Source organism: Varanus komodoensis, unplaced genomic scaffold, assembly GCF_004798865.1.
Source record: "Varanus komodoensis strain SLA01 unplaced genomic scaffold, ASM479886v1 scaffold6_1, whole genome shotgun sequence".
NCBI lineage: Eukaryota > Metazoa > Chordata > Lepidosauria > Squamata > Varanidae > Varanus > Varanus komodoensis.
This window is the reverse complement of record NW_025336345.1, coordinates 994,365-1,022,111: the sequence shown is the minus strand read 5'-3', so window position 1 is coordinate 1,022,111 and position 27,747 is coordinate 994,365. Positions and strand designations below refer to the sequence as shown.

Genomic DNA, 27,747 nt, shown 5'->3' with positions numbered 1-27,747 from the left:
CTCTCCTAGCACCTGCCTAAAGGGCTTCTAATGTTTGTTGGAACTAGTCAGGGCAAGGTGGCACAGGATCCAGCAGAAAGACCTTTTCTTGCCGGGGTGGCAACGGTATATCAATGGAAAAGGAGAGTACTACAGCCTAGAAAAAGGACTAAGGCACTGCACAGGCACACTATTAGAAAAACTGTGATTCCCATTATGGTGCAGATGCCTGGAGGTTGCTCAGGAAGGGGAGAAAAATGAGATGTGCAGAAAAATCTCCAGGAAGTATAAGTTATGGCTGGGGTACTGCAGCCCAGTATTACGGCTGGGGTGTTTAGAAGCTTAGGGCTTCTAAACTAGGGTTTCGAAGCTAGGGCTTCGAAGCTAGGGTTACAAAACCAGTGTGCTCTACAAGATGCCAAGGCTTGGAAGCAGCTCAGAATGGGCAAAAAGGATGAGTCGTGCAGAAAGAATTGTTGTGGAGGTCAGAAAGAATAAGCTCTGCATAAGAATCTGCAGGAAGTAGACATTCTAGAAATCCCTATTGCTGCAGGAATATTGAGCACTTATTAGGGTTCGGGTGGAGGCCTGCAGGGAGGTCAGGAGGGGCAGAGAGAGTGAGATGCGCAAAAGTCTTAAGCAAAGGTACGCTTTCAAAATACCAACTGCATGACTAGTAAAGCAGCAAGGATTAATTTCAGGGTTTATGGCTTACTTAGGATTATGGTGACAAAAACCAACAGTCTCTTGTAGCTGCAAATGTTTGGAAGGGTGAAAAAGAGACGTGCAGAAAAATCTGCCAAAGGTGGGCATTTTTTAAATCTGTACTCCAACAACATCATTTCATCCCATAGAACAGGGTTACCGAGGGGGCCCAGCTAAGGGCTGGGTTGGAAAAGCAACATCATTTGGAGATTCAGTTGCTTGGAGCATGTTCAGGATGGCCAAAAAGACTCAGCTGTGCAGATAAATCTGCAGGAAGTGGACTTTTTGGAAATCCCTATTGCTGCAGGTATGTTTCTGTGCCCAAGTAGGGTTAGGAGTTAGGACCCACCTAGGGTCAAAAAGGTAAAGGTTTCCCCTTGACATTAAGTCCAATCATGCCTGACTCTAGGGGGCAGTGCTCATCTCCATTTCCTAGCCGGGGGAGCCAGCGTATGTCCGCAGACAGTCTCCGTGGTCATGTGGCCGGCATGACTAAACACCGAAGTACACAGAACGCTGTTACCTGCCCACCGAAGTGGTACCTTTTTATCTACTTGCATTTGCATGCTTTCAAACTGCAAGGTTGGCAGGAGCTGGGACGGAGCAACGGAAACTCGCCCCGTTGTGCAGATTCGAACCGGCGACCTTTCGATCTACCAGCCCAGCAAAACCACTGCGCCACCTGCAGTCCCCACCTAGGGTTAGGGTTAGAAAAACTACATCTGCCACTGCGGTATAGAGGCCTACAGGGTGCTAAGGAAGGGAAGAAAGAAAGCTGTACAGAAAAATCTCCAGGAAGGGCATGTTTTGGAAATCCATGCTGTGGGATGCCTATCGCAGCCAGTGATGAATTTTCAGGTTTCTAGCTAGCTCAGGGTTAGGGTTGGAAAAACCATCATCCTCTGGCACCTCCCAATGCTTGGAAGGTGCTCAGCATGGGCAAAATAGAAGAGCCATGCAGAAAAATAGGCTTACTGAAGTCACCCAGGATAGGGTCAGTGTTTGGAAAACCTGGACAACCCTAACCGTATGTTCGGCCAAGCCTTAACCGACAAACAGGCTCAAGTATAACTGCTGCAATGGGGAATTTCAAAAATGTCCACTTTCTGCATATTTTTCTGTGCAGCCGAATCTTTCTGGACATCCCGAACAAAGCAGTAGAATCTCCAAGGGTCATTTGCTTTTCCTAACCCAAAACCTAATTTCAGCCTCCTCAGTAACCCTAATATATAGGAGGAAATAAAATTATTGGAGTATAGATTTCAGAAATGCCCTCTGTAGGCCCATTTTTCTGCATGGCTCAGCTCTTGTGCATGCTGAGCACCTCTGAGGCACTGGCAGGTTTCAGGGGATCAAGGCTTTCCTAACCCTAACCCTAATCTAGCCATTAACCATAACATTAATTCATGACTTGAATAGCTGTGCTGCAAAAGGCATTTCGAAAATATGCTCTTCCTGAAGATTTTTCTGCACAGTTCATTCTTTCTTACCCTGAAAACCCTGCAGGCCTCTATACCACCATGGGAAGCAATTTTTTTCTAACTCTAGCTCCAAACTTCTGTAACCCTAAGGGAGGCTATTGATTTTCAACTTTTCCACATCTGTGTACCAGCAAAACAGGAAAACCACCTTGGAGACCACTGATCCAGAGACAAAAAGCACCGTACAGATGATACAGAATTCTGTGTAATCTCCAGAAACAGAGCAACAAGAATTGTCAACAAAAGAACAAAATACCAAAATATGCACAGTGTTGCCCCGGCAGCTCCCACTGAGTAGTTTCTCCCCTCCCTGCCCCCCCCCGAAGCACCAGTGCACCCCCTGCGAATGCAGTGCCAACTGAGAGAGAGGTGGTGGAGCAGAGACATCCCCTGTGTCCTTCTGCTGCGAGCGGGATGTGGTCCCCCTCACCGACCAGCAGGAAACCTCCTAGTGGTTGAAAACCACTGCTGTAGATGATGTGGAGCAACAGAGACCAGTTGCTTGATTCAGCATCAGCCAACTCTCTATGGCTGCTATTACAGCTTCCTTTCTTATCTAGAATCGCGCTCCCTTGTGGAGGAATTCTGGCTTACTCTCCCATGCACAGATCACTTACTAGTTCAAGAGGGTTTTTGAACACGGCTCTCCCTGCAGCTCAGCCACAGGTGACAACTTTTGTGCATTAGACAGATAATCTTTCTTCCTAATTTTTTGTTTTTATTTATGTATTTCATTCCATTTCTGTGCTGGCCCACAAGCCAAGGGTTCTCTGGGCAGCTTACAAATCTTCACAGGATCTAGCATCTAGCATGATAGCCTTTGTCCCTTTTTCTCAGCTGTCTTTGCAATTTTAACAGTTTAAGGCCAAGCTGAAAATAGCAAAGTCATTATTAGCGACCATGTTGGTTAAAAAGAAAAAAAAAGGGGGCACCCCACTGATTTTCAGCTTTGCATGGTGCAGGGAGAGGGATGATTTAACCCTCTTGTCTCTTTCTGTGGTCAAAAGTAATCTCCTAGGCCTGCTTTTAGTGCTGGAAGCCATGCTTCTGTATTTCTACCAATCCTCTTTGGGATGCAGCTTTTTCTTTTGACAGGGCCTGTTACTTAGACTGTGAGCCTACACCCAGTTTCCTGTTAGGTTCCATTGAATTCCGTGGGGCTTTCTTCTCAGGAGACACGCAAAGGATTGTGCTGTTAATGTCCCATTCTTCAGGTGATTATCAGCTTCAGTGATTTTTCTTTGATTTATTAAAAATGGCTTTCCCCAATTTTGGTTTTCAAATCTCTTGATGGAAGTTGATAAATGAAAGCTTGGCTTCTGGGCCCTTTGCTGCGAGAGAGATGATTAAGAATGTTGTTTAATTTCAAGTATGCCAGGGAGAAGAAATACCCACCCCCTTCTCTTATTAGTGCTGTTAAAGAACCAGCTTAATCAGTCCTTCCAGCTACAGTGGACACAGCATAGATCAAGGCTTTCTAGTCTAAGGAAGAGAAGAATCCCATACGTGGGGCCGCGATGGGCTCAATTCCCTGATGAATAAATTGGGATGAGCCAACTCGCTCTCCATAGTCCTACTAATTCTTGATCTCTTTCCTTTGTTCCCTGAAGACGGCACATATGATTATATACTTGCGATATGGTAGAAGCAAATGTTATGAAGATTATGCAGCACTTGACAGAGTTATAGGAGCAGAAATGACAGGACTTTGTTCCAAGGAACTTGATCTTTGGCAGTGGGCTAGACCTCAGAAGAGACAAGCATAATGAAAAGGAAGGGGAAGAATACAAACTATGGGATGGAAGCTAGTGCAGTTGTAAAGTCCCCCTTGATGGGGACTCAGGCCAAGCAATTAGTGGAAAATTTTCATTTTGAAGAGGGATATGAAGAAAGAAAGATGTTAGCATATAGGCATTTGGGAAGTGCCACTGTAGCATGCTTTAGGCTCCATGTTAAAGGCCCATTGCTTCCCTAGTATTCCTGGAGTGACTTGGAATGTTCCTTGGAATATTGCCCAATTTCTTAAGTATCGTAGTATATTTGTTTTCATATTTTATGAAAGCTTTAGAGAAACATTTTAGCAATTATTACATATTTATTATCTTTAAATGTTTAGTACAATACATTTTAATGTTGATGATTTTGCACTTTAGGATTCAGTCCAATGAAGCAGCCCACAACCCTCCAGACTTGGAAAATTGCAGGCATTCTCTGCAAGGAAAGAGAAATATGGAGGCCAAGGTAATCTCTGTGCTCCTCTCACCATGCCAAACACTAGGTGTGGTGCCTTGAAGCATGAAGAGAGGAAGGTGCTATCACAATGCTGCATATATGGGCAGAACCTGTCTCCTCTTCTCCTTGCACCCTCCCCAGCCCCAAAAGACTGTCTCTAAGGTTGCTTTTGTGACCTCAGAGTTGCAGCTGGTGCGATCCCTTTGGCACAGGTCATGAGGGTAGGGTGAGGGTGCTCTGGAGCCCCAACTTTGACTTTCGATAAGTTTCTGAGGTCAGAGATGCAACTCTGAATTTTCCTATGACAGTTCAGACTCTGTCTAGCCGCCCTAGGATTGTGGTGCCCTTATATTTAGTTTTCTCATGGACGGTGCAAAAATTATCTTTGGATTTGTTCAGTGGAATACAAATCTGTTAAATGATAGCAACAGTAATAGCAAATGACAGCAATGTAGTGGTTCTGGGAAGGAGTCCAGTGTAGCAGAAAAGATCAAGGAAGAATTGGTGCAGTTGTTTCAGTCATCAAGAGACTTTGGGACAGCTGGGGTGTGTGTGGAGATCAGACCTGGAGATGTGATGAACAGGCAAGAATAGGATGAGAAATTAAGGACTGCTGTGTGCATTCACACATGTGGCATGTGAATCTTTGAGAAGGGGAAACAACTGAGATAGATTAGCGGAAGATATAGGTCAGTCATCTTGCCTAGATGTCAGGACCGATGGTGATGTTGCTGAAAGATACTGCAGGTGATCAAGAAGAGATCGTCTTAGAAAGAAAGACAAGCAGTTCCTTCTTGGACATACTGAGAGTGAGATAATAGTGAGACAGCCTGGGTAGAGATATAAGAAAGGCAATTGTAGAGATGGAAGTGGATGGTGGGGAAGTCACCTTGGGGAGAGAGGTAAGGGTAGGTATTCTGAACATGCTGGAAGACATGCAATTTCATGTGGCTTCTCTGGGGACATAGAGAAGCATAAAGAACTGAGAACTGTGTCACATTAAAGCTGATGTTCCTCCAGGAGAACAATGGCTGTTGACAACAGCAGCAGGTGAATAGGGCTTCCCCAAAGCCATTCACGGTGACTAGGATTAGGACTCAGTGCTCCAAGGTCACCAGGGTCATTTTAATTTTTACAAATAATAATCACAGTAATATATTTGTATTGTGTGCCAGTGGCATAGCTGTCCCCAAAGCACCACAGAATCCAACAGATGCCCTTTTATTTCAGATCTCCTCAGCTCAATTTCAGGCAGACTTGCCTTAGGTCATCAGGGATGGAGTTTCTTGTCCATTTACTGGATCCTTCCTGAAGCATGATATAAAACATTTGGGAATAAAATATAGTATAGTGCCCTGAGGCATAGGCTCTCACAACTGCTTCCCACTTTGCAGAAGAAGTATGGCTCTACAGTTCATGGTCTTGTGGCCATTTGTCTTCTATTTGCCTCTTGGGTAGGGAAATTAGTCCGTAAGAATCTGGAAACTTATCTGGGATCATGCAGCCAACCATCTGGTAAATCTGGGTGTGAGCATGTTTGCATGGACGCATACACATGCACACACACACACACACCCTGAGCAAACAGCTGTCTGCTGCCTTAGGTACAAGAATGAATTGGGAAGCCGTCCAATTTAACCACAAAGGAGCACACCAATTTTGGAAACAGTGCATAGCCAAAGTCAGATGGTGCTGTTATATGTATGCCCGATGAAGCTGTGAAGCCCCTGGTCTAGGGCCCTCATTTGGATCACTGAGTGTATGCATTTGGCCTGTACAACCTCCTCAGATTTCTCCATGAGGAGGGGTTTGGAGGAGGAATCCCCAGTGTTGTCTCTCATTTGTGCCTCTCAGCCTGGGAAGGCTCTGGGCGTCCGTGACCATGACATTATCTGGCCCATGGAAGGCCTCATCTGGGAAAATGTAGCTCAGCACTTAGCTCTGGTTTAGCACTTCTGACTCAATCCTACAAGCAGCAGTCAAATGACATCTCTGGCTGATGGGGTTTTTTGAGGGGGGAGCGGGCATAATTTTTCATATTCATTTTACAGATATGCTGGTTTGCTTGATCTGAGCTGGCAGCTCTCAGTTAGCCTTTTCATGCCTACTTCAGACATTACAGGAGTGCCCTCGCCACTAAAAATGCTGAAGTGGATGCCTCTTTGGGAAAAGTTCGATTGCATTGCTTTCACTGGCAGGGTAGGAATTCTGCAACATGCTTACAATCATCCCTGCATCTGACAATGAGGAGCAACTTCCCCTGCATGTAGTATGGAGACAGCCATCTTGCTTTGGTTATGGCTCAAGCGGGTCTGAGACTTTTCGATTTCGGCAGCTTTCCTTTGCCGTTCCTCTTGCACCAGAGCTGCGTGTCCCAGCAATCATACTAATGCAGGGCTGAGCAACTCTGGCCTTCCAGATGTTGGCCTGCAGCTATCAGCCTTAACCACCATAACAAATGGTGAGAGATGATGGGAGTTGTCTGCTAAAACATCTGGAGGGTCACAAGTTGCTCACTCCTGTTATAATGGGTATGCTGTCTGTGTCATAGTCCAAGGCAAACCATATGAGCAACTCCAGCAAAACTCCTTGCACAACAGTTTACTTGGAACTTTAGCCATACAATCTTTTTGGCATGTTTTAGGCCTCCAGGAAGGACAAAGGGGCATAGAAGTGGTCAGACTAAAGTCAAGCAGATAACAAAGCAAGAATCTATTTGACATATGGCGAGTGTGCCAAAGCAATTAAAATAGACTCTTGTGTAAATATGCAGTCACTGAGAAGCTTAGATTTCTGCAGTAGAGGCTGCCAGAATTTCCCAGAAGGCTTTCTAAATTGTCTCAGCAGCCAATCAGATTATAGCTGATCAGCAAGCAACAAGTGAAGCTGTAATCCTAGAAAGCGTCAAGGGGAGAAAACTGTGAATGGTGATGTTTCTAGAGATGCTCCTAGAAGAGAGTTTAGGAGTCTGTGAAGAGGAGAGTCCTTACTGCTCCCGCTCCACTGTAAGGCACAAGGCAATCTACTACTCCTTGACTGCAGCAGTATAAAATCTGCATTGTCTGGAAATTATGCCTAGAATTAGATGTGGTCTTTTTGTCCCCAGTGAAATAAAGATGAGAATTATTGGTAATTGGTTGATCTTAAATTCCTTGCCCTAAAGTTGTCCTAGGGAAAATCCTTTTAAAGGAAGGGATGTCAAGTGTACAATATACTTTAAATAAATAATACTATGAAGACAAGTCCTTGTATTTTATTCTCTTGTTACTTACTTGACTATAATAAGGAACTGCCTGGACTGCCCATCCCAACCTAGTTCTCAGAACTGGGCTCCATCAGCAGTTTTTGAGAGTGCAACTTTGGAATGCAGGTGCAAGCCTATTCTATTCTATTCTATTCTATTCTATTCTATTCTATTCTATTCTATTCTTGAATATAATCCTGCCCATGAATAGCTTTTATGACCATTCCCATGGGATGGGAATGGAGGTGTCCATTACTTCCTAGTAGTCCCATTGTGAGTGTGGCCCTTCAAAAATACCAGATCGCTGCAGAAGAGCACCATCCTAGGCAGCCTCTATTATTCTAGTCAATGCAGGGTGATTAGATGCACAGTTGTCACTGGAAGGCAGGTACCTTGCTGATAAGAAAGCACTGTTTATGGAATAAGGTATTATATCTAATTGACTCCAATCAAGTCACCACATTTATAGGTGGTTCAAGATAGGACCAGGCGACTACCATTGCTGGCAAGCGGTAGTCTGCAAGCCCACATCAGACCAGTTTTATATCAACTCCACTGGCTACCAGTGGAAGTCTGGTCCCAATTTAAAGCACTTGTACTTACATAGCAAGCCCTAAATGGCTTGGATCCTGTTTAGGGCTTGGGGTACCTAAAGGATTTCCTGCTACCATATGTCCCTACCTGTCCAATGAGTTTGAGCCAGGAGGACCTTCTTAGAGAGGCAGCCCCTAGGAAGTTGAAGGGGATGTGGGCTAGAAGAAGGGCCTTCTTGGCAGTGGCACCCCACCTCTGGAATAGGCTTCATAGAGAGGTGCCCCTGCTGCCAATGCTGTTAGCCCTTTGGCACCAGGCAAAGACTCACCTTTGCTCGGGTTATTTTAACAATGGATTTTAATGGTTATCTGGTTTTACAATTGACTTTATGTTGGTTTTAGTCAATTTTAGTTTAAATTGTTTCATTGAATGTTTTATATAATATTTTAATGTTTATATTTGCATTACATTGTTAATATGTTTTGAATATGTAGATTTAATATTATTGACTTTAGAATGTTGGGTTGTTTTATACTGTGAGCCACACAGAGACCCCAGTTATGGGCTAATGTAGCAGCATATAAATCCGGTAAACAAATAAATACATATTTCCATTGTGGAGAGCCTGATCGCATGAGGAAAATTAAAAGAAGCCACCAGTAAGGGCATCTGACTATATTTCATGATTGGACAAAATGTTATGTATTGTAAGGCATTATGATGATCAGAGGGTTTTAACATTGGTTGCATAATACCAACAGCTCCAGAAGAATTTATCCCTTTGCATATTTATTATGCCGTAAGCCAGATAACTATCAAGAATGAACAACTAAGGATGCCATTTCCATACCTCCAAGGATACTTGGCCCAAAGATACAGCTCCTCAATCTGTGGAAAAACCCTGCTTGAGGTCTCAGTGTGGTAACTTTTGATTCCTGATTACATTTAGCATTGAATGTCATTTGATTTCAGAAGAAACAGCTTGTCTGTATACATGATCAGGCCTGTAGCCTGGATTACATCTAAAAGTGTTATGGGGAAAAAATGTACAGACACTCAAAACCTGGTGCATGCATTAAATCACTGCTGTGTAACTCAATGGCATATTGTATACATTTCAAGTAAAGCTGGTAATTATGGTTTGACAATGAACAGCACAATTCAGAAGTGAAATCCAGAAGTGCATCATATCAGTTGAAGTCAGCACTTTGCAAAATGGCCCAGTTTGGAAGCCATCCACTGCAACTTGGTACTGAATCTGAACTGAGTTTGGTAATCCAAGGCTTTGTACATCCTATTATCAAGGAAAATGTTAACATTTTGTAAATTTTTTGTAACTCACCAATAAATGAAATTTGAAGAGATAGTAGTCTTTTAGGGGGGGGTATTATGTCTGCCAATTTTCAGGGGAAAAGGTGCAGTGTTCTTTCGACAACACAATCTTATATTTTGTTTTTTCCCCTAAAGGAAAATGCACACTATTTTCTTTTTATTTCTTGGCAGAGTTGGTGGAAAAAAGAAAGACTATCACCCCTTTGTGGAGATCATGACTGCCAAATTTCAAATGAAAGGAAGACCATTCTTTTCACAATGACAGACAGCACAGATATAGCCTTAAACAAGAAAACTGCAAGCTTTCAGAAGGATAGGTGCAATGGTTTCTGTGGAATTGTTACTTTCAAATTTGGTGAGTGTGTGAGTGATTTGCTTCCCCTTTTTCCTTCAGTGCTTTTTGGGGCAATATGCATAAAAATGACACACATCTTTGAGGTGTTTCCTGATGAGCATTTTAAAGTTTCGGAAAGATCAGTGCAGGTGCTAGGGAGTTCAGATGATTGAAAACCCCTTTACTTTTTCCCCATCTTGGTGCCTGGTAGAAGAACGTCTTTTTCAGGATCCTGTACTTGCCCTTCTTCAAGTACAGCGACTGGAAATCCCCTGGTAGAACTCTCCATCCCTTCTCATTAGCATTTATGCAAATGTGGTATTTTGGATACTTGCTGTTTGCCTTTGCATAGCTGAATTGTGAACAAAGGCTTATTCTAGTTTTTGTTCCGGTCACTACAGAGGGAAAAATACCTTGCCTCAGGGAAACATTGAAAATGGTCTGGAGGTACCTGATTTGGCTCAAGATTCAGGCTTTTGCCAAGCCCAATGCATATCCTTAGTCCCTTTCTGATCCTTTTTTTGTTTGTTTTTTGGTTATGTTTTGATGCTTGGGCTAATTATACATTTTGTGCAAATCACTAATGAGCATCTGCAGGAAACTTTCCAACTATTGAAGTATAGTATTGTTTATAAGGTCAGTGAAGAAGTCTATTTTTCCCAATTGTATCAGACTATTTCAAGTGCACAATGGTGAGAAATAAAATCAAGTTACTCACATCCCCTCTTCCCCAAATGATCAAAAGTCTTTGTGTTCATTTCTTCTCCTGAGCATGTTAACATTTGATAGCTTCTCCTGTTTGCCCTGAAGCAGTAGATCCCAAGTTACAGTGCCTCCCCAGACCAACAGCCCAATGGACGGAAATACTCTGCTGCAGCAGCAGGTCCCCATGTCTGTGCTAGTGAAGCAGCTGAGCTCTCATAAACTGAACTCATATTTGCCCATAGGGCATGCAAATACCACAGTACTGTCCCCTATAGAGTTGGGAGGCATTGTCACTCATCTGATAAGTCACGAAACTCATCAGAAGCCAGGAACTGGGCAGCAGTGGTAATAGCTGAATGCCCCGTGGACTGTGAGGGTTTGGTTCCTAGAAATGGTTGGAGTTTACTCGGCTTCATTGTGGTTATGCCAGAAAATTCTGTAAAGCCCAGACACTTCAAACTGAATGTGGAATGTTTCCAAGACTAGATTTGAGGTAGGCCAGGTCTGAGCCCAGTTTGCATTGCTTTCAAAATGTTGACCAAACACATGGGGAATTAATCGTTTTATTCTGGATTATTCTGGGGAGAATTTAGGGGAACCCATCCATCCATACACATGGTTTCTGTGGGAAAAACTGCCTAACCAACACTGGGGTTTTCTTTTCTTCCACTCATCCAGCCTGAGCATAAAGCAACAAGGACAGGAAGAAAAATGGTGAAAAGTTCCAGGTAATATTTCTTATTTCTCAACATCATGGAAAACACAGATAACAAATCTGCAAAACATTTGTCATGGCCTAAAGATGGTGAGTGAAAACAAATATAACTCCTAAATAAAAAATCCAGGTACCAAAGAGCAAAATTTAATGAAAGCCAAAACTGTTATATATGGATTTTTGTTGAGAAAAATGTCAATGTCTTTAAGGGTACCCCCCATTATTCTATATTTAAGAAAAGTGTAGTAAAAATACATATTACAAGTTAACATTTCCCCTCTTCTTCTGTATCTTTCTTCTTTTTTCTCCTCCCACCCTTCCTTTGATCAAAAACGTTTTAATGATGAGTCTGATGTCCTATTGTCACAGGCATTTGTCCTATCATAGAAGGCTCATCCCCACAAACCCATCTAACTGGCTGGCTCAATTGTCAGATAGGTCTCTTTGATTCCTTTGATTCTACAAAGGCAACAGAGTTTTTAAAAGTTTTATAGGGCATTGTTTTGTTCCGCACAGAAGAAAATCCTTGCACTCTGCTTCCATTGCCTTTTAAGGTGGAAAATAGTTGCAGGAGCTCTGAAAATTCTTGGGATGGAAAGAAATATCAGGTCTTCTTGGACACCCAAAGATCTCTTAACAGAAAGAAAAATGCAGGCTTAGTTTTTTGTGCCCTGCACACCATATACACATACACAGAGCTAAACTCAAAATGTAATCAACGGCAGACATAAAATAAAGATCATCATCATCATCATCACACACCGAGAACAAGACCTTGAAGATTATTATCAGAGGCTGAGATCCAAGTCTTGACAGACAGCTGGGTGGATGATGAAAACAGACAGGCTTCCACTGGCACTGAGAGCAAACAAATAGGCACTAGGCATGCTGTGCCCTCCTCAGGGGAGCTGAAGTTTCTGTGTCGCCAGTCTTATGCAGGTGCCATCTTAAGATGAGTGGAGGAAACGGGTGGAACGACATCACCTTGAGTGTTAACATCAGTTTCTAGAGATCAGTCTGAGATAGTTGTTGACATTTTATAAGCACAGCAAGTCATGGGTGAACATTTATTGGTTTTAGAGCCAGTTGCCAGTTGCACTTGTAAAAAACACATGCTACATTGCAGAGTGGTGCCCACAACAAAGCCGTTTCCATCGGTAGCCTGTGCTGCGCTCGAGTCACATCGGCTTGTCTCCGTTTTACGTCACAGTCTCCTGATTTACACACGAAGGTACCCACAGCTCTCAGATATTAGATACAGCAAGTTTCTGTTATACTGCTGGGTTTGTGCTGGCACTTGGAGGAAGTTTTAGCCCCTTGTAAAGTCTGGAGTTGCCATCCAGTCATGGGCAAATGCATATATGAGGGTGGGAACTGAAAGGGAAGGATTGGGCTTCCTCCAGATCTATGATGGAGTAGGAGATGCTCCACTTCAATCGTTTTCTTCAAGGGAACATTTTCCATTCTACTAAAGTATTTTACTGTTTATGGTGGTGATATCACACATACACACACACATACAAATGAAACTTTCATTTAAATGTAGATGCTAATGTGCACATGACTGGGGAAAGACTGCTAGCAAGTCACTCTTTTGTGCTTTGGACAGTTCTGAGAGTTTCAGTGTTTCATCACAAGCTTGAGTATTGGATGAGGGACCAAGTTTTCAGTAGCAAACAGGGTTCCAGCTGGTCTGTTTGATTGTTCCGATTCCCCTCATAATGATGGATGAGATGGAAACCATATCCGTTGGCTTTTCTGCAAATGATGTTGCTGGCCAAGACTTGATTCCTGAAACTCATTGTATTTATTTTTTTTTTTAAATCAGGCCAGCTGCAAGCAAATATTATGGAAGGCTGTGTCTAGGTGAATGCCCTTCCTTGTTGGTAACGGTCAGTGAAATACTGATTGATTGATTGATTTCCTTGTCATAGTAACTTTAATGTGGCCTAGTTACTCCATGAAAAGTCCATCAGGTATGGCCCTCATAGACCAAAAAGCCAGATGCATACAAAATTGCTCTGATGTCTGATTAACTGGTGATGAATGGTTCTCTACTCAAAGATCACCATAGAAAGGAAACCTTATGGAAGTGCAGGAATGAGGAATGGCTGATCATCGCCTCTTTGCTTTAGAAGAGGATATGTAATATACATATACATATACATATACATATATTGCATTTTCTTGGTTTTCCATCATATGTAGGAAAACCTGTCGGTTTTAGGTGCCTGCTAACTTATCCATATGGTAGCCTGGTAAGAGCATATTCTGGAAAGTGATCTAGTTCCCACACTGGTAACACTTTCAACTCAAATAACCACTTGCCAACTCTGGAATAAAGATCACATGGACCTCTGTATACCTGGGCTCTTCCAAATCCAGATACCACAACTGGCCTCTGTTTCAGAAGTCTTCCTTTTTCTGTTTTCCATGTTAGACTTCTTAACTGTGCTAAAAATCCTTCATTTGACAGTGGAATGGAGAACTCTTTCAATGGCCTACTGAGCCTTGTTGCAACAGCTTTAAAACACAGCAGAATCCTATTGTCTCAAAGGAATTGTTTGTTTTTCCTTTCACTGTTAGTAGCACAGACATTTATGGTTTGCATCCCAAACTAAACCTGATTTTTGAACTGTTGAGCAGGGCAGGGCTGGTATTTACCCTGACATCACGGGAATTAGTAAGAAAAATATATATTGCACACACTAAGAACTTATTAACAACCAAGTTAAAAACAAAATGGCGCTGTCTTCCTCAGTGTTCCTGTAACCATGGACTCAGGGATGTCTCCAGATTCTGTCCAGTCCAGTTGCCCTCTCCTTATTGCAGTACAGGTTGTACTTTCTCCTGCTTATGGTTTACTGCAAAATAAACAGACACACACACAAAGAAAACAAAGGGGAATAGGTCTGATTTCCTTGTAGAAGATCCACTGGATCGTCCCTCTTCTTGAATGGTTTGGCTTTGGCACTGGAGAGGCCAGGACTAAGGAGGCCCCGCTCTCACCCAGAAGATCCATCCAGGGCTTTTATAATCCCGTTGCTCCCAGGGGCATCCCAGAGTTGTGACCCATGCATGGAATCTCCTGCATGGGTTGGGGAAAATCGTGGCTCACCACCCGTCCGTTTTCTCCACTGCTGGTTCCTGCTGCAGATGCTCTGGGGAGGGTTGATGTCCGTATGGCTTCATTGATTGATTGCTGTGGAATCAAACAAAAACCCTTTTTAAGAGAGACAGGGGGAGTCTCCCCCTGTCCTTAGCAATGGCTGGGCAATTCCAACATACCACATACTGTCATTGCTGATCTCATTCAGCCTCCCAGTTCTCTTATTGCTTTCCCGCTCGTTCTGCTTGGTACCTTCCACACTTTTGAAATGTAGAGTTCAAGCATCTCTACATTTCAGATGGAAGTTAGTGTAGTTTAGCGTGCACTTCCAACCCTACAGCACTGACTGCTATCAATAGATGTTTTGTCTTGTCACCATCAACATCCATGGGATTGATAGCATTGCCTCTTCCGGATAGGAGAGGCTACATCTGTCAAAGGTTTGTTGGCCTCATATATTCCTGACGATATATTTTTCAAGGCTGATGAGGGCTGAAACATGGAACCTGTTTTCAGAGTCATCGCCTGGAATGTGTGAAATAAACAATTAAGGAGATAATAATATCTTGATAATTGTTTGATTTTGTGCAAAGCAAACCAGTAATCTTAAATTACCAACCACACAAATTAGAGGGTTTATGGTTAAAGGCTTCTGTGTCGGGGCAGAAAATCAGGCTTAGATACCCTGGTCTTAGAAATAAGGCATTCCTTTTATTGTATGACTATTTTAAGAGAGTATCTATAACCTTTCAAAATGTGTGAATTCTTTTTAGACATACATGTTGGAGCAAACATATTTTAAAAGAAGTAATTAATAAGGCAAGGCAAGAATATGTTCTGTTTAGTTCATAACACCTGTGTCTGAAGAACACCTCTTAGGTTAGAAAGACTGTGAATAAATTAAAACTGGCTCAATAGAAAACATAATTTCACTTACGGCACATATACTAAGAGCGAAGCCATCCCAGCTCACATGTTCTTTACCACATTACGGAGTGGGTTGGGAGATGGGCTCTCAAGGGAAAATTAATTACTGGGGCAGCAAGAGAGGGGTTTAATCCTTCTCTCTCTCTCTCTTTCTCTCTCCCCTCCTCACTGTTGGAAGGCAGTGACGTGTATAGCCTGCCGCCCTCAGCTGTGCTGGAAGAGGCTCTCCCACCTGCAAGGCTGAAGCAAGATTCAGCTGCCAGTCTCATCAGCAGTTGCACATGGGATGCGAAGGGGTGGCATCAACTTCTTCACCTCTGGCAGAAAAATGTCCTGGACTGGCCCTTGGTTTAACCCCTTGCTCAGAGCAGGATGCAGCAACAGTGTCTCTGACAAGTGGCTGTCCAGCCTCTGCTTGCATTCCTTCAGGAAAGAAGAGCCCACTGCCTCTTGCTGCAGTCAGCTCCTTCCCAAACAGCCCCCCCCCCCCCATTGGGAAGTTCTCATCATGCTGAGCCAAGATCTGCTTCTCTGCAGCTTCTGGCTGGTTCTAGTCAAGGTGCTAGTCATGCCTGCTGGAGCAACAGGGAGTGAGCCTGGGTCATTTCTGCACAACAGCCCTTCAGGGCTTTGAAGCCACCATCACAGTCCTTCTCTGGTGTCAAATGAAGTGCCAGCTGCCAGCCCAGTCAGCTTCTGAACATGAATAGGAAAGAGGGCCATCCTGAGCCAGCCCTGTTTGGAGGTGACAGATGGAAGGAATAAAAAGGATCTTCCCAGTGTTTTGCCACTCAGGGAGTCCTGCCTGGGACTATTGCAAGCAGTTAATAAATATATTTTAATTAGTCCATTTTAATAAAATCCATGTTAATAAATATCTGAAATGCTCCAGCAGAGGAAAGTGTTGCAAATATGCTTTGAACTTATCTGGAAAAAAGATAAATGCCTCCTGAGAAAGCAAAGTGCTTTCCAAAAGAAGTTGGACATAGTAAAAAGATTTTACCCCTTTTGTTTGCAGTTGTTTAATATAGTTGGCATCAAAAGCCCAGTCCCATATACTGTATGTATGTGATAAACTTCTGCTGAGATAAGGATGAGAGTCAAGGATCAGCAGGACTACTGGACAGCTATGAAACCAAGCTTTTCTACACAAGGCTGTTTATCAGCTGTTGATGTACCATTATTTGCTTTCAATTTTGTGGCAAAACTGAGATCCAAACATTAATGAGAAATGTTCCTGTTTTCCACTACATAACCTCTAGGTGGCACTGTGGTATAAAAGAATAGAACAAATACATCAGACATCACACTTTCTTTTGCTTTCGTAATTAATGCCACAATTAGTCTAAGAATACTCACCAAAAGTTCTGCTAAACAGAGGCAAAATCAGAGAGTCACAACATTGTCTAAAGAACCCATAAACAATGGCAAGTAGGGAATGATGAGCACATGATAAATGTCTTGTGTAGAAAACCCTGTTGTGTAAAGAATAGGCTTGTTCACACAGTGCTGTCTTCTGAGACAACAAATCCCAAACTTGAGGGTTGGATTTGTGTATGCAGTCTAAAGGGTTAATTAGTGGCTGGAGTTGGGGCCCGTGTAATAAAAGTGATAGCAAGCCAGGATTGGATATATGAAAATAGGTTCCAGTCCCCAGCAGCTCTGAATGGGGCTTTGAGCAAGCAGTGATAAACCTCACCCTAACGTATATCACTTAATACATTGCAAGACTAAAATGCTTCTCTGAAATCCTTGGATATTTATAAATTCTTTTCTCTTCCATATATTCATCTTGAGATATATGGCTATGCAGGTCTATAAGGAGAGAAATGCTTAGAAGAAGTGCCTGGAGAAAGCTTGCTTCATTTTGGTATTCATTCCTATGCTTGTATACAAACCAAGAAAGGTGGCTCCTTGTTTACCATTCAGCATCAACATTCAGAGCTGCTTTGCACCTGTTTGGCCCTCCTCTTTTGCTGCTGTTGTGTGGGTACGGGATACGGGAAGTCAATGAGAAAAGAGAGGCACACTGTGAAGAGAGTGTCTGTGGATGCTCCTTCACAAGTCTGAGCATTGTGCGAGTGCTTTCTTTACAGCTGCGGCTTCAGCTGGGCCTTAAGCACAAGATCACTGGATGATGAGGTGGGCGGGCCTGGGCACACCGCAATTTCATACCAATGTAAACATTTCTGACCTTAAACTCTTGATTCAGAATTACAATTGTGAATTGCCACCCACAATTTTTCCTGCTTCTGGAAAGATCTCAGCAGATCTGTAGGATGGGTGCCCAAGGGCGTTTCTACCCAGGAAAGTGAGCTAACTTGAGAGCTAAAACTGTTGAGTGGCTTAACTAGGGTTGCATCAGTGACTTGCTTAAGGTTACTCATGACCTTCATCAATGGGCAGGACTTACACATCTAAAACCCCTGAATCTTTTTGTCTTGCAAATTGTTCTTTTGCTATTTCCACAGCAGTGGGGAGTGGGGAAACAAGAGGGACTTGCACACTCAAGCGGCTGTGGGGAAGGCCTGTGTCTTAGAGGCAGAGTGCATGCTTTGCATGCAAAACGTTTCCAGCATTCCAGGCAGGGCTGCAAAAGAAGTCTTCTCGTACCCTAGGGAATTGCTGTATAGACAATGCGATGCAAAAATGGACCGGTGATCTGCCTTGGCATCAGGTAGCTTCCTACCTTCCAAACAAACTGTAATGTTTAAATCCACTTTTGACTGACAACAGATAGATTCTCCCATTTTTCCAGAATGATTTCCAAGGGCTAGTTCATATAAGACATCATATACTTAGCCTAGAACATTTCCATTTTAGCAAGGGCAGGGAGACTGGGCATGTAAACTGGTCTGTGTTTGTTTCTAAACTGTTTCAAACCATGTTGCTTTGTGTTTGCATGTTAGGAACGTCTGGAGTAATGGCTTAATTTAAAATAACTCTGGAATCCTGGCCACAAACAATGCGCAAAGAAGCCCTTACCCGGCTGAACACTAGATAGATATTTAGGGGAAAAACCATTTTCATGTCTCTAAAATATTGACTTTCTACCCTAACAGGGATCCTGGATAGGTTCAATTGCTAGAGGAAGATTGGGAGTCTGGCTGGTATCAGAAAGAAGGTGTGAAAGGCCTGTGAATGTGTTGCCACCTTCATCCGTTTTGATTCACTTCTGGACTTGTAACAAAACTCGATTAAGGCAACCAGCATGGCTAGACCAAGCCCTCCGATCAGGATGTAGAAAACTCCGGCCACATTGCTGAGACTCAAAGCACTTGTTTTATCCTGTGAGAGAAAGGAAAGGGGAAAAGGGAAGTGGGAGGAAGAAACAGGCTGTTAGTGCAGAATTGTTCTCGAGGAGTGGGACACAAGTGTTCAGTAGGATAACAACAGCACAGAGGGGCCACCACTCCCAGTACACACAAGACATTTCCAGTTCCTTCCTTTACAATGGAATATTCATCCCCCACTGAACACACAAAAGGGACTAAAGTGTTTCAGTGGCTTTGCAACTCTTTGGGAAAGGGTTGGGCTAGATGATTTTTAATCTTCACCCTTAAATAATACCTATATGTTCCATATGTCTGGGTAGTTTCAATCATTGATACTAATGTTATCTACTATGAGCTGACATTTGTAGTCTCCAGTCTTTTGCTCTCCTAAAATAACTCACTCTCTTAGAAGTGCCTGTGTATTTCTTTCATTGTTTCACCCACAATTTCTGTTGCAAAGCAACAAATCAACATCACTTTCTTTGCCTCTAATGTGCTCCCCTCCCTCCTTTGTGAAATATTCAGGTTGTGGTGACACGGGAAGGGATCAAGCCTTAACTAGACATTTAATTCCACTTTGGTAGAGCAATTATTTTCTGGCTGTGTTCCAGGAATTTGTTTTTAATGCACCATTTTATTGATAAGGAGGATTATTAGTAACCAATTAATCATCTTTGGTCCTGATTATAAACAGATTTTATAAATACCAGGTAATTAATTGCACTCTGTTAAATTGGTAGATATAACTCTGATTGTATAGACAAAAACTGATTGCTAGTAGAGAAGCACAGCAAACACTGGTGTCTAATTTGACAAAGATTCCAGAATCTTCTTATTCATATGGGGGATTTGCTAAATTAAATGATTACCTGGTTTAGAATCTAGATTTGGAAAACACTTTCTCCATTAGTTCATGTATGCAGAAAACAGATACTGGAAGCTTGTTGGGCTTTCCCTGAGGATCATATAAGAAGTGCTTGAACAGGCTGAATCCTATACTTTCTATTTTTAAATCATTACTATAAGGGACTCCTGCCTTTGAAAATGTAACACAGAAAGGATCTGCATAGGTGTATACTTCTGAGAAAGACAGATGCATTGCACACCATTCAGCAGCATGGTCCTGGGACCCTTCCCATATCATGTTTCAGGTATAGAAGGGTGAATTTATTCTGACTGGCCCAATGTCACATTCATCACACTGGTGTGGTCTGCAGTGCAAATGCAGGATAAAGGCAAGTTTGGTGGTGATGCATACATATCCAAAAATAAATGCTTTGGAATGCGCCAAGTCCATGTCAAACTGCCACATGTTATATTGTTGATCTTGACTGCAAATACATAATTTTGAAATCTGTTGTTTTAAAAATCATTTTTGTCTCATCATTTGCAGTTATGCAAAGAGAACAAAGGCTTTCCTTATTGCTTGTAGGTTTGCTTATATCAGTTCAGGCAACATTTGACCTATGGCTATATGTGGCTATGACACCTCCAAGAAAAAAAATGTATAACTTTTTTTTAAAGAAGGGATTGGTATCCATATCATTATGGAGCATCAAAAAGGTCAAAATTGGCTTTGATTTCCAGACCAAAAAATAAAAGCATGTTCCAGTCACCCAGCAGACTGCAGCTCATGGGGAACGGGAGAAGTCCCACGTTGCAAAAATGCCCCCACCAGGTCTCCTGAAGCTGTTTCCTCCCTGATTTACATTGTACTTCCCAAAAGAAACACAGCTTGTTATCAGTTGAGGACCAAGAATTTAATGAACATATAAACTCTATAATATTTAGATGTACCTCTTTCTTCTTCTGCTATGGTTATAAGGAATATACTATTGAGATATGCCTCTTTTTAATCTTAACTTTGCAGGCTTGGGAATTTACTGCTGGGATTTTTCGCAACTATTTCCAGAGGCAACATTCTTCTTTTCTAATTGATTGTCAAGTTAATGGATCTAAAGTTTTAAATTTTGTAAGACTGTTTGGCTTGCTTTTGCGGTTGTGATGTATTGCTGTTGCAGTTTAATTGTAAAAATGTGTTTAAGTATAATTTTAATTTTTAATGTAATTTTATGAAGCTTTATTGTTTTGATTTGTATTGTATTTATTATTGTTGATCATCACCCAGATAGTGTTGGCTCCTTGGGAGGAGGGTATAAATATTAATCAAATATATAAATAAATACAATTTTAGGCAGGCAGGCTTTGTTCTAATCTCATCTCCCAGCCTTAGGAATTTAACTATAATAGCTCCTTCCCATCTGATGTTGGAGGTTCTCAAATTCAATTGCCTTTGCTTTGCCCCCTTTGCTTTGTACACTGCAGTGTGAATATTCATAGGTGGCATTCTCTTGTCTTGTTAGTTAATCCCTTCAGAAACCCATTATTCTAAAAGGGAAATCCTGTCAGTTCCAGAGATGATTTATCTGTTCAGTGGCCTTCTTCAAGCTAGTTACTCATTTAATCGAGAATCTTCTTTCAGATATTTTCTAAGTATAATCAGTTTTCTCCAAATATCTGTTTAGCCATAATTTTATGCTAATCTTTACCCCAAGCTCCAGGACAGCCATGGCTCTAGTTATGAGTGAAGGGGCTATTTTACACTTTGTCTCCACACGATTGTTTCAAAGATTTGATTGCATTTGTTTCCTAAGCCTATTTAGAAGTTCAAGAATGAGTGTGTTTTTTGTGCCTTGTACACATGGAAATGGGAAGAGTGAGTGGGTTTCAGGGATCTTTCCCGATTTTCAAACAGCAGTGGAAGCTTATTCAAATGCCAGTGCTTTCGCTCTGATGGTCAGCACATACTGTTAGTAAGAGATGTGTATTGTAAGGAGCCGTTTTAATAGATCCAGGTTTCAACAACTCTGCAAGTCAGTGCAAGAACTGTGTTTCGCACGTGTCTGGCTGTGCATTGTACAGCTGGGGAAAATGTCCAGGACACTCACGGTTGCAAGACTAATTTTCTTTGCTGCCTCCTCAGGGGACACAGGCCAGAAGAGGACGGATATGACAAATGGGATGTAAAGGCTGGCTGATGCTTGGCTCCAGCTCTATGGAAGGTGAGTGTGTCAACTCCCCCAGCAGTCACAGAATTGATTTGGGCTTGAAGTTCTTCCACAGGCATCTTGCAGCGTCTTGGCTGTCACATTTTTCTCCCGCTGGAAGGATGCCATTTCTACTTGCAGAGAGTTTTCCTCGAGATGGACTACACTCTTGCAGCCACAGTTCTTCCCCGCTTGGATATTGGCACCAGGGTCATATTTGTGTGCTACAAAGCCAAGAAAACCATCCCCGCCTAACACTGCTCGCCTCAGCATCTCGGCTCCTGATGCTTTTGCACTGGCTCCTGACTTAATCGTGCTAATAATAACAGAGGATAAAGAACGGGACCGAGCCCTGAGAGAGCGCCAGGTGTCCTGTTGGCCTTGCCATTTGGGCTTTGTGGCAAGATGCCCCCCAAGGTGTTTGCCCAGCATGCGGCCAGCTTCGTAGTGGGAGTGTAAATGTCACAGCTTGCCTCCCGCAAAGGGAGAGCCACATTCTGAGGGAAGAGGGAAGGAGGGAAAAGGAAGATTGGCAGGTGAAGAGCAGACCAAAGGAGCCAGACTTTCAGAAATGTTCCAGCCGCGTTGCCATAGCGATGAGGCACCTTCCCCGCCTGCTTCTTTTTAACGAGTGGCAGCTTATCCATCATCCTGTTTGTTATGGTTTTAGTCTGCTCTGACAGAAACTCTTTTGAGTTTCTGTTGTTCTCCTCTGGCCCTCAGCAAAGGCCCTGCACATCACGTAGAGCAAGGTGGAGCTGTGTGTCGTTGGGCTTTGGAGCAAAAATGGAGGTTTTAGAGCTGATGAAAAATGTCCTGGTTGCCCCTCCAGTGTGCTATCATTTAAAGCTGCCACACAGAAACTTTATATCTGTTATTCACAGAAACACTTAACGCGAATTGGTAATTCTGTTCCGTTTGGAAATTCATTGTTATGCCATGCCTCCCTGTGTGTGCATGTCTAAATGCATCACACCTGGTAAAACAAGAGGAGGTAAACTGCCTGAGCCTTTTAGCTAATGAAGGAAGGAGCTGTTTATCAGTTTTCCCAAGCAGTGTGATTCAGCACACTAAAGAAGGAAAACAGATTTATTGTAATTTCAGGAATTTTCCCGTATGCAGTGCTATTGGTAATTTTTAACATTATCTGGTAGTTTATTATTATCCTATAAAAAGCATGAGTTTTACAGGTCAGAGGAAAGAGATTCCAGTGCATCCCTGGTCATATAAGAATCTGCTAGGCTCAAGTCAGACTAGCATTATTGTTTTATTAGGCCTTTGGCCTCTCTTCTAAGGCCCATTTTCTTGGAAGGTGCCTCCCTGCCCCCGCCCCTTTGAACCCCAACTGTGACAGCAAGTCTGCATCAGAAATCACCCCTCCGCCCCCGCAAGTAACTGCAAAATTGGAATAATACGAGGAAGGGTGTGTGCTGGTTGCAACATCTGGCTATGTCACCATGTATTTTTAAATATCAATGTATCCTGATGATTTGGACACAGGCTAATGTGTAAGGTGTTCTGTTTGTTTGTGGGATAATGATGCTGAGGTTAGTAGTCCAAGCATGCAAAATACTGCATCCTGGTTCCTTATAGAGTATGATAGACTCTGTTCTGCGTTTTCATAGGATTTTGGTTGGTTGTGCTCTCAGAGAAGAAAGAGACCATGATGACACTAATCCAGATAATCTTTTAGGTGTTCAGTCAGAGTTTAGGATCCATTAATGAGCTATAGGAGCTGCTGAAACACTTTTCCACATTCTAATGGTTGGGACAGTGGATGCTCTTAAATGGAATACTTTGCAATTTAAGTGGAACAGAGAGAGCAATTGGACAGACCCTGACCTGGGAGTAAGTCCTATTAGACGCTCTTCTGACTAAATACGCATGTAATTACACTTGCCTAAATTTAGCATTCCATGCTAATCAATTTGAGCATTCAAGCACTTGGGACACTAAAGGTGCAATTTGTTGTGGAGGCTTAGGGCACAATTCCATGGCTTTCCACCATGGTCTGTCATAGGCTTGTTTGGGGTCTGAACTCTAAGTTCCTGAGACTTTGGTGCTGGGGCTCTGAAGGCCTATCCCCACCCTATCTTCCTGCAGCTGGCCTAATCATGCTTGCTGTTCCTCTGAGGATGCAACTAGACCTTGGGGAGGCAAAAAGGGAGTGTGTTGGAGGTGGAGAGGCTGGAAGACTTAGGACCTATATCTTGCATCAGTTCCTATCAGCACCTCGGTCTCCCTATCTCCTCTCTCCAACAGTTACCTAGGTGACCAAAGATGCTGCATGAGGCTGGGTGGTTGCATAGCTGCCATGCTTGCTCCATACACTGGATGCAAATATACGTGGAGCAGATCTGACTCAGAGAGTGTTGGCTTGCACTCTAAGCAGCCTTACTCACTAGATTTGTTGGACCACCTAATGCTCCTGTTAGCCCTGAGCATTGGCTGGTTAGCTGGGGCTGATAGGAGTAGGCAGGTAGCCCAAAATATCCAGAGGGCATGAGATAAGGAAAGGTTGGGCTAGAATGCAGGGTTTGGGAGGCTCGGGTTTGTGTTGCCACTCACCTAGGAAGCCCACAGCTTGGCCATGAGCAAGGCAAAACTCGGTGAAGACCAAGCCTTGCTTTCAGTGCCTTCCACAATAAGGGAATGTCAGTACAATAAACAGATTAAAGAGATGGGCCTTCCTAAAATCTACACATCTAAATGAAAGCATTTGGTAAAAAGAAGGCACAAATTATTGCTCTGGGTTTAAGGACACCTAATCCCCTGAAAGCTAGGATATTTGAACATTAATGTTCTTGCTGTGAATGTTCTGTAAACACTCAGATCACATTCTGCTATGAACTAGATATTCTTTGGCGGTGGTGTTCTATAGACCTAGCTACATTATTAGACAAAACTTTTCTACCCATTTGTGTGGGAGTAAGTCCTACTGAACTCAGGGAAGCTTACTCCTGAATTACACTGGGATTATATAGGATTACACTGCAAGACATTGAATTAGTTTAACTTCAAAATAAAAGGCCGAGACAATTAATTTGTTGTTGGGACTGAATAAGAATCATGTAGTTCTACAAAATGACTCTTCAGAATCCAAAGGGGAAAATATAGAAATAATATTTCAGATACTTTAATGGAAAGTGCACTTAAAATTTTGTTCAAAATGCAGCTCATTATTTTAAAAATTGGAATGCCAACATTCCCTAAAGAACAGATGCTGAACTGTCTGAACACACACGCTTGCAAGGAATATAAACCATAGCAGGTGTACCTGCTTATTTTTTATGTTTTAGTACCATGCAACATCTGTTTATTATTTATGTTGTTATTGGAGTTGTTCAGACAAGAAAATGACAGCTGTTTAAAGTAGGAGTGCTGAGAAAGCCACAGTCAAAGGGAAAATGCAAGAGTTTGTTGTGCTTGAGTGGTGAAACCCTAGGCAGTAGGCTCAGGCCGTGTCTGAGAGTGTGCACTCTTATCCAAATAATTAGGGAACAGGGGTGGGGAACCACTCCTCGATTTTGCCCCATGCAAGTCAGCTGATGAGCACATGAAGCCATTGTGTGCTCACATGGACTGCACCCACAGTCTCATGTGCTGGCCAGCTTATCCAGGTCTTAGCAGCACCCAGTGCTAAGCTACAGAAATGGAAGATGGATTTGTCCGTTCTGGTTGTTGTGGAAGAGGGAACATCTAGTTTGCAGCTGAACTTTTCCAACTGCATGGGTAAATGGATTTCTCAGTCCGGTTGACTGGATGTTTTTGGAAAAGGTGGAGTACAGTGAAGAGCAAGCAACAAAGAAGGCCTGCTGGAGGGCAATGGATGTCCACTGAGCTCCTTAGCAAGGGGGCACCCCTATGTATAAAAAGAGCACAAGGTGTGCACAGATATGGGCCTTCCAAGCTTCATTTAATCTTTGATAAAACAGATTATAGTCTGAGGTCTGCATTCATGTTAAGATTGCATCCATGTTAAGATTGCTGTAATAATTGAACTGAATTCTGTTATCAGCACATGAATCTTCTGTATCAATATTCTCATTCTTCAGCATTTTTTACATGAAGTGTTATGGTTCTACAGAATTTCCAAAGATATTTTAAAACAAAAAGCAAACAACCCCCTTTCTTCTGTTTGAACATTCTCTCAGAATTCCAGGAATGCAGAATTTTACACAGGGAGTGTCCTGGGGGTCTCGCAGCCATGTGATCAGCTTCAGTGATGTGTACATGCAACACACAGTTCTGGTGTTTTTTCTAAGAGCTTGCAGTTGAAGTGATGCAGATGGAGGTCATAGGACTCACACAAACCCTTATGTCTCCTCTGACCTTCTTTTGTATTTTGTTGTGTGACACAAAAGACAAGACATTTAAGGGAGATACAAGATCATGGATGTCTTGCGTTCTGCTGCCATTGATTTGATGCAAATAGAATCAGAGCCACAAGTATTTTGTTTTTGGAACATATAGGCTATGAAGCTTTTTTAGCATTGATAATTGTGAATCTTGGATGAAGGCACCAAGGAAACCCTCTGAAGCATATAGCTAAGTAGTTAATCTTCATTTACATCAACCTTTCCCATGTTGGTGTCCTCCAGGTGTTTTGTACTTCAACTCCCATCAGTCCTGGCCAGCATGGCCACTGGTGAGGAATCCTGGGCAGTGTAGCCCCAAACTTCTGGAAGGTGCCAAGTTGAGGAAGGCTGATTTGTATGGTCAGAGATATCACTTGCTCTAGCATTTGTGGGGTGTTTATTTCACTAGCGTCAGAAGCAAGGCATTTATCAGCCAGCAGGAGAGCAGTTCAAATATAACAGGCTGCAAAGAGGAATTAGATCTGATAATTCGATCATGCTCACAGTACAGTACTTTACAAAATGATTGAGTATATATGGGCAATGAGGGAAAATGTTTCCCCCCTCTTTCTTCCTACCTTCCCAGCAAATTAAAAAGGTAACCAGTTCTATAGGTGGTTAAAAAGGATAAATGTAAAATGTTATGTGTTGTTTTTATTTACAAAACATAGAATTCAGGTTTTTGACAAGGTTTGTAGGATTTGAAGCCACACATTTGCTGAGAACAATAATCAAGAGTCTTAGCACCCAATCAAGGTGATTGAGGCATTTTTCCTCAAGAGAAAAGGGAAACCTTAGGAAGTGATTTCCTCTGATTCCTTCTATGTGTGCTGTGAACAGAAAGCATTGCTTTGGAACTCTGAAGGACTAACCCAGGAATGCACGATGATGCCGGAGCAGCTTGCTGTGAGGGGCATCTATTATGTAGCATGAGGCCCTGCCAGTCTTCCTCAAGCTTGTGCTCTCCAGATGTGTTGGATTACAACTTGCAGCATGCCCTGACTGGCTGGCTGTAGCCCAACACATCTGGAGAGTGCCAGCCTGAGAAAGACCGGCATATAATGCCCCTGAATGAGGGACAAATCAATATCTACACAAGTTAGCTGGCCTGGATCTTGCAAATCTAACACCACGGTTTTCTTTTCTTTCAGATAAAGGTAAGAAGGGACTTAACACAAAGTGGGGACTCTTTTGAAAACAAACAATCAAAGAGAATAATGTTCTGATTAAGGTTTGACAGCTGAATTGGTGGAAAAGGAGAAAGAGGACAGTTGGGAAGAAGAGCTTTGGGTAGCCTGCCTGGGCCTGACCATCTGATCTTGGGGAGAGAGAAGATAAAGAAGGTGGAAGCAGGTATATAGGCAGAGGAAGCTAAGAGATGAGATGGAAAGGAAGAGATTGAGGAAGGAAAGCGTCTTGCTAGTGACATCTCAGTAATGAACTTACTTTTCTATTTATATTAATTCTATTTATATTCATTAATATCTAATGTTATATAAGTTATTGAACTTGTGTGTGTGTGTTGTTTATTTTCCTTAACTTACCCATTTCAGAATTTGGGGTTTACTTGAAAAAGGGTGGAATTATGGAATGCCCCTTTGGGATGCCGTGTGGACAGGGCTGTGGTGGGGTGGGGGGAGTTCTTCCTTTTCATTTTTAGCTTTGTACTGTAGGTTGCATGCTTAGATTTGTCATGTGGTCAGATGTGGTACGTGGGTTGAGGAGCACTGTGTACCCTGGATGAGAGACAAGTTTGATGGCTTTGTGTTC

The 27,747-nt window shown here is 42.6% G+C and overlaps 1 protein-coding gene across 2 annotated transcripts in view; it reads right to left on the bottom strand.

Annotated features, from left to right (window-relative positions):
* Positions 1 to 11,731: 11,731 nt before the first annotated feature.
* GRIA1 (glutamate ionotropic receptor AMPA type subunit 1) overlaps positions 11,732 to 27,747 on the bottom strand; it is a 217,203-nt gene continuing 201,187 nt past the window's right edge. The window contains exons 15-17 of one of the 2 annotated variants that reach the window (XM_044451009.1): positions 18,451 to 18,585; positions 14,380 to 14,484; positions 11,732 to 14,125 (exon numbers count right to left, since the gene is read on the bottom strand). In XM_044451009.1, coding sequence (XP_044306944.1) covers positions 14,123 to 14,125; positions 14,380 to 14,484; positions 18,451 to 18,585 — 243 coding nt within the window. In that variant the 3' untranslated portion in view covers positions 11,732 to 14,122. Of the gene's footprint in view, positions 14,126 to 14,292; positions 14,485 to 18,450; positions 18,586 to 27,747 lie in introns of those variants that run through there. The other variant, XM_044451008.1, reaches the window with a different exon arrangement.